The 7,881-nt window shown below is 39.6% G+C and overlaps 1 protein-coding gene across 1 annotated transcript; it reads right to left on the bottom strand.

Annotated features, from left to right (window-relative positions):
- Positions 1-1,732: 1,732 nt before the first annotated feature.
- LOC117708145 (oogenesin-3-like) lies at positions 1,733-7,638 on the bottom strand. Its single transcript, XM_034501545.2, has 4 exons — positions 7,576-7,638; positions 4,047-4,357; positions 2,982-3,530; positions 1,733-2,340 (listed from the first exon to the last, which is right to left on the bottom strand). The coding sequence occupies exons 1-4, from the start codon at positions 7,603-7,605 to the stop codon at positions 1,776-1,778; spliced, it is 1,455 nt and encodes a 484-aa protein (XP_034357436.1). The 5' UTR covers positions 7,606-7,638; the 3' UTR covers positions 1,733-1,775.
- Between the last annotated feature and the right edge of the window lie 243 nt (positions 7,639-7,881).

The raw sequence follows: 7,881 nt of genomic DNA, 5'->3' as shown, positions 1-7,881 counted from the left end.
TAATTATGAAGCCCAATTAAAATTAAATGCCTCATTCTCACATGGAGTTTACCTTTTACCATTATAACAAGCCTTCCTCCTATAGGCTAGCCATTCTGTCTCTTCTTTATCCTGAGGCAGTTCTTTGCTCCTGCCCTGTCCCTCAGGGACAAACAGTCCATTACCCTCTCCCCTGTTCCCATCCCTTTCTATTTTTTAATCCCTGTTTTTCCCCTTAACCTTTGTCCCTCTGGGGCACATAGGTCTTCTCTGTGTTGAGAACTTGGTCTTAGGGTATCTTAGGCAGACTCTGAGGATACCAACATGATTCATTTCTGACTCCAGCATGAAACATCTTTCATTCTGTATGGGCATCCATCCAAAAAACTCATGGTTTTAAATTGTATTAGGCTATTCATAGAATCTCATGAAGAGCAACCTAGCACTTTTTTTTTTTTTTTAAGAAAATAGCTGTCATGGAGGTGAATATATTTAATCTCATCTTTCCAGGGGGCTCTATAGTAGAAAATTACACCCATAACAAGCCAGTGAGGCAGAGCCACAGGGCATTAGGTCCAGAGACAGTGGCCAGCCTGGATGTTAATGAAATGAACTGAAGAGTATAAGGAGACTGTGGGAAGTTCCATAGAGAACATCCTCTTCTCCTCAGCCTACCATGAGTCACCTCACTATCTGAAAGAAGCTGCACTACACATGAAGGCTGGAGTCCCCCACAAAGACCGGGAATCAGGTAATGGTGTTAGGACATATTTGTCTGCCTAAGAAGTGAAGCTTTTCTTAGTCAACATAAAAACTGTTTTAAAACTATGAAGAGCCCAGAGGTGGTGGTGCATGCCTTTAATCCCAGCACTTGGGAGGCAGAGACAGGCAGATTTCTGAGTTCGAGGCCAGCCTGGTCTACAGAGTGAGTTCCAGGACATCCAGTAGTACATAGAGAAACCCTGTCTTGAAAAAACAAAAAAACACCCAAAAAACAAAAAACAAAAAAAAAAAAAAAACCAACCAACCAACCAACCAAACAAAAAAACTATGAAGAACTAGATTAAAGATTAAGGTAACATCATGTTCTTCTCATTTTGATATCAGGTCTCTGAGGGTTCATTTGTTGCAAATCTTTTTTCAGCAAAGTACATACAAGGACATACTTCCTAAAATGTGCCTGCCTTGGTCCTCAGTCCTCATGCTTGCTGAATATGCCTCTCCCCTCATCCCATTGTTCTCTATAACGAACTCAGTTGTTGTGATCTGAGTGTACTACATACTAATTTCTTTCCAAAGCATTGAGCACTTTATGAAGCTCGGTGTTTGGGTCCCATTTATGAGACTGTTCCTGGGATGCAAGGAACTGCACAAATCTGAGATTGTTCTAATTATGGAGATGAGGAATGAAGAAACCAGATACAGGTGCAGAAATGCTAAGGATGATTATGTTCTGTGCTCTAATAGAGACATACCATCAACCCAAAATATTTATTAAATATCAAAATATTTATTGCATAAATCAAAAGGGGAGGCAATGTCCTCATGGAAGGTTACCTCTATTATAATACACACAACCTACAATAATCATAGAAAAGTTAAGAGTGCTTGATATTTTCTGTAGATGCTACATTCATTTACCAGCTCAGAGAAAGATCTTGCCTTTCCAGTGTGTTTCAGGCCTATAATTGATAAACATTTCCATGCTCCAATCAGCAGTGGACATTCACTTAGGGTTTCATCAATCTCCAATACTCAGCTTCCATTTCTGTCTTCCACTATCAACCTTACAGTAGTTATATTTCATAATGGCATCTTTTGGTCTCCAGATCATAAATATAGTACCCACCACAATTAGAGCATTGGGTTGTTTCAAAGGTGACCTTCTTGCGCATTCTTTTGGACGTGAGTATATCCAGGAGCTCGGGATACAAGTTTTCTAATCTGTGTTTAAGTATTACATTCCTGTCATAGCACTCTAGAGGGGCAGGGTATGCCTCCCTTTCCAGCTGGCTCAGCTGGGCTGTGTGGTATAAAAGTTTTTTCAGGAAAAGCAGAGAAAAGTCATTATCTTTGAAATTGACAACTCTGAGCTGGGAACATTGGCTTAGGGCAGGCAGCAGGGTATTCAACTGAGAGTCCTGCATACTACATGACTCTAATTTCAGGTTTTCCAGGGCATGTCCAACTCTCTCAAGGAAAAACCCAAGAGGCTCAAGGAGTAAATCACGTAAATTAATACTATCAAGTTTTAAAGATTTGAGCTCAAAAATATTTAGGCAATAGGGCAGGCAATCCAAGTCTGACTGTGAGAGGTTACAGTAAGTGATTCTGAGTGACTCCAAAGGTTTCTTCAGGCACCTGAGGAGAGAAAACATTATTGCTTTCTGTCAAATGGTGTTGAAGAGGGTTGATAGGATTGGCAGCTAAGCAGATGACATTTCTCCCAAACTCATTCTGAATATATATTGAGAACAACCCTCAGGACATGGCCTTATATTTTCTGCTCACATACCTCCCAACATTCTAGTCTGAGTTTTTTTAAGATATCATTATAGTCATGACCCAGGGCCTGACAGAAAACCAAAAAAATAGACATATCTGGGTAACGTGGTCTATGTAAGAAGGACTAGCTACCCAAAACAAAATTCAACAACTTCCTAGTACTGTTTTTAAGAGTTCTTCGAGGTTTTGTTTCTCCAAGTTCCATGATCCTGCCTTCACCTTGAAACCCATTGTCCCATATTTCTCATCCACTCAATCTTTTTCTAAACTTAAAACTATTTACACATAAGCAATAAGAGGTTGCTTGTGCCTGGTCATACAGATCTTGGCACAGGGCTCATTGCCTCAATATGCTAGGTCTCTAACAGTGATAGTTTTATGTTTGCCAGATGATAAAATCTTCTATAACTTGCAAAAAACAAAACAAAACCATACCAAAACCAAGGAAAAGAAAAGAGATTAGTTTTTTTCTGGTCTACTCCTGGACCCTTCCTTACCTGAGGAATCCTTTTAGGTTGCCATATATATAAGGGCATTCAATTACAGAAAGTTTCTGGAGACAGTGGAATGGGGGAAGTAGAGACATTTCAGAATCACCCATCCTTAGGGTATCTGTGATGTGACATACTGTGAGATTGAGAAGATTGTTCATCTGTCTCAGGTAGGGATTAAGAAAATCAAAATCTTCTATAGAAAGATGACATAGTATTAGATCTTGTACACAGTCTGCATGTAAAAACTTGAAGATTTCTGTGACTTTAGCTTTGGATAAACCCCGAATCTCTAGATTTCTATTGCACAGATGAATGGAATTTTTTCTCTGCTGGGCCCACTGAAACAAGTATCTGTCAGATTCAACAAGTCTTCCGTCCATGATTTCAAAATGTGTTGTCACCTTCAGTTCTTTCTTCACCCCACATCCAGGACTATTGTGCACTGGTTGCTTTTGTGTCATGAATCCTGGTAAGAGTTCCTGGGATCCAGCCCATATGCCAATAATATTGTGGTATTGATTCTTCCAATTGATTTCTCTGAGGTTGCACCTACTGTGGGAGAAATGAGTATAATACTCAGAAGGTAAAAGAAGACACATTTAATAGTCTGATTCTACTCTACATATTACATTTAAGCTGTTTCTTTCAAAACTTTATTTTCCTGTGTCTAGAATCAAACCCTGAGACTCATGCTCAGTGAATGAATAGCATTCTTTGCAAGACAGGCATCTTTAGCCCTGTCTTACTTCCCTTCATTCCAAGCTCCTTAATCTTAATGTCATTTCTCTTGTACCTTTGAGGGATGCAGGAAAAGACCCACTCCTCTTGGGTGTGTCTATTCTTTTCTATCTTCTACATTATTTATTATTTGCCCAGAGAGTTGAGACTAATCCCAAACCTTTCCACCTTCTCAGCCTCTACGTTCAGAAGGTAACAGTCCAGACTGTGGGTTGAAGAAAGAATTAATGATCAGAAGCTTCTGATCCAAAGTTGGCCAAATAATCTGTGTCCCTAGTTTCTCCTCAGCAGTCAGAGACCCATCCTCCAACCCCAGCCAATCTTGCCTACCTGGAGCGAACCTTTTGTGTAATCAGTATATCTAGTCCCTCAAGCATAGCCTTCAAAGTCTCCAAGTTGCGGTTTTTTATCATTATTCCTACAGAAAGGTATGGGTAAGGCCACACAGGTATCATGGCTGTCAAGACCTTTGTATGCCCATTAATGAAGGCCTCCTCAAACATCACTGGGAACAGAAGATGGGGCAGGTCCTTGAGAGCAGAAATGGCCAAGGCCTCCTCCCTCAGTAGGCTCTGCATTGCCAGCTTCTCAAGGGTGAGTGGAGAGTAGACTTCTGTTGTGTCTTCTTCTGAAGAATCATCCTAGGGAAGCCAGGAAAAATATACCATGAATGACAAGAAACTTAGGAAGCCCTTCTGTACACACAAGGAAATGTGAGAGCTAGATTACTAAAGATGAGGGCAGAGAACCCAGTTTGTCACTTTGAATAACCAATTTTTTTTCATGTGTTCTTTGAGATAATATCTTTACAGAACTACCTATATCCTTGGCTATCCTAAAACTAGCTTTATAGATCTCAGTGGCCTGGACCCACAGAGAAATACCTGACTGTACCTCCCAAGTGTTGACATTACATGTTTTCCATCTCTGCTCAGCCTGGGCCACCACAGCATGACTAATCAAGCACTGCTTGGTCTGGCCTGTGCTGGTTTTAGACCCATAATTCTCTCTGATGCTATGATTTTTCTCCAAAGTATCCTAGTTCCCAAAGTCCACATCCAATTGCAGCCACAGATGGGGTGAATTCATCCCACAGGGAAGGGATCATGAGGAACTCTGAAGCTTCAGCCACTTGTTGGATGATGATTGTGCTTAGCTTTCCAGGCTCTCAAAGAAAGCAAAGAAAATCAGCTTCCAAATTGTCTACAATCTTTATCTATCCAGCTACAGTGCATGGAATAAGTCACCTCATCTTTGAAATACCCATCATTAGTTATTCAAATCAACCTTTGATTGTGACCCTTACATGTCTTTTGGAGAAGGTGTTGGTAAAGTTCCAAGCTTGAGGTCTGCAAACTACAGAGATAACAGAGTGGGAAAGAAACACTAAAGTCACTTATCCTTCAGTAGCCATTGACATGGTTGGTGACCCTTTATAAAATAAAGAGACTAAGAGGTGGAGATTATAATTCACAGGCTGAAGGCAGGAGGCTCACTAGCTCCATGTCATAATTGGTTACTTATACAGCACCAGACCAGCTATCCTGAGACCTGCAGAAACTAAAGGAAGATAAAAAAAAGTAACAAAAATGGAGCAGATATTAAGTAATATTTAGATTTTCCTGTTTGAATATTTAATAATAACAAAAACCTGGATTCTTTCTGAAACTTTGAAGACATACTGATTTCCTTGAAAAGAGCAGTCCATGTATCAATCAGCAGATAGAAATATCTTTTTTTTGGTGTTGTTGATTTTGTTTGGAATTTTTTTCTTCTTTGAGACATGGTCTTATAGCTGTTTTTAAACTTTCTATATATATTTGGCTGCCATGAAACTTAGCTACTATCGAGCCTCTGCATTTCTGTTGCAGTCAAGAGTAGGTATCAGTAGAGAGGAGAGAGCAAGACTGTGATTGTGATATAATGAATATTAAACACACACACAAACACACACACATATATACATATATATACATATATATTTATGTATACATATATGTATATATATTTATATATTTATATATATACACACATGTATGTGCATATATACATTTCTTCCTGCAAGTTTGAGGACATCCTGGGTTCGATTATAATAAGAGGCTATTTATCAGTGAGCAAATGCAAATACCATTTGTGTTTTGGTATTTTGTGTTTGTTTGCTTGTTTTACATTATTTATTTAGTTATATAACTATTTATTTATTTAATATATATGAGTACAATGTCTCTGTCTTCAGACACACCCAAAGAGGAAGAGGGCATCAGATCCCATTATAGATGGTTGTGAGCCACCATTTACTTATTGGGAATTGAACATAGTACCCCTGGAAGAGCACTCAGTGTTCTTAACCACTGAGCCTTCTCTGCAGCCCCTTGTTCTGCCTTTTTAAAAAACATATGTAATATCCAGCTATTTTGACACTCACAGCCTCCCTCTGCCTCCCTGTTGTTGGGATTGAAAGCACACCAAAGAATGCCAGGCTTAAACTGACAGAAAGATCAGCACTCAAGGCACTTGAGTAACTCATATCTGACATTCCAGACTAGAGTGCCGAGAATGGAAGATCACCCTGACATTCTTAGTGTGACTGTCTCAAAAAAAACAAAAACAAAAACAAAAACAAAAACAAAAACAAAACTAATAAAACAAAAAAATTCTACAGAAACCACAATAACCCAGTTAATAATTAGATGTAATTGAGAACACACTTGGATATTCTGGTTAAACAGGCCTCAGGTGGCTGGGGTAGGAGAATTTCTGTGAGTTTATGGCTTGGTGATATTTTTTAAATTAATTTACATTCCAGCCATTGATTCCCTCCCCCAGACCCTCATCTAATTTTTTTCAGTGTTTCCTCCAAGAGGGTGCTTCACCCACCCCTAAACCTTCAGGTATCTCTCTTCTCTAGGGCCTCAAGTCTTTCCCACTGAAGCTATATCATGTAGTCCTCAGCTATATATATGTACTGGGGACTTTGGACCAGACTGTGTATGCTGCCAGGTTGGGTGGCTCAAGCTCTGGGAGCTTCCATGCTTTCAGGTTAGTTTAGACTAGTGGGATCACCATAGGGTTGCCCTCACCTTCAGTTTCTTCAATCCTTCCCCTAATTCAAAGGTCGAAAAAGCTCTAAAGACCAAGAGGCACTTAAAGAAATGTTCAAAGTCCTTAGTCTTCAGAAAATGCAAATCAATATGACCTTAAGATTCCACCTTACAATAATCAGAATCACTGAAATCAAAACCTACAATGACTGCACTTGCTTGTGAGGATGTGGAGAAAGAGAACACTCCTCCATTTCTATGGGATTGCAAACTGGTGCAAGCACTCTGGAAACCAATCTGGTTGTTTGGCAAAAAAAATTGGAAACATTTCTACCTGAATAGGCAGCTATACTACTCCTGGTCAAATACCCAGTAGATGCCCCACCATATCACAAGGACACTTGCTCCTCTATGTTCATAGCAGCCTTATATGTAATAGCCAGAAGCTGGAAACAACCCAGATAGCACTCAACTGAAGAATGGATACAGAAAATGTCATTCATTTCCATAATGGAATAAAATCCAGCTAATAAAAAATGAGGACATCAAGAATTTTTAGGCAAATGGCTGGAACTAGAAAATATCATTCTGAATGATTGACCAAAAACCCAGAATGACATGCATGGTGTGTACTAATTGGTAAGTGGATATTAGCCAAAAATTACAGAATGTCTAGGTTACCAGCAAGGCAAATTTACTTAGACTTATCTTAAAAAAGAACCACCAAGTAGAAAATTATATGAACAAAATTTCAAGTGAGGACAAGGCTAGACTAGGTTGCATGAGATGAGGTATCCTCATGGAGCTGAGGGACTTACTTCATCTGGACACTGGGAACAGATCACCATATTCAGGCAGGGGAAGGTTGTAACTCCAGGCTTCAAGAGACTGAGGGTTTCTCTGCCTGCTCTGACTCTTTATATACCTCTCAGCTGTATCCTCCCTTTGTAGCCACACCCTCCCCACAAAAGTAGGTCTCTGATTAAATGTTGAGTCTCCACCCACTTCCTTATCTTCAGATTGGATGGTGTAGGTAAATTGGATCAGATCTGTACACAGGAAGATTCTTAGACGAGAGAGATAGTTAAGAACTTATCTATTGAAACCAAGTGGTTGTGCCTCAT

The sequence above is a fragment of the Arvicanthis niloticus genome, chromosome 5, assembly GCF_011762505.2.
Source record: "Arvicanthis niloticus isolate mArvNil1 chromosome 5, mArvNil1.pat.X, whole genome shotgun sequence".
Lineage (NCBI taxonomy): Eukaryota > Metazoa > Chordata > Mammalia > Rodentia > Muridae > Arvicanthis > Arvicanthis niloticus.
This window is presented reverse-complemented; position numbering and strand designations above follow the sequence as displayed.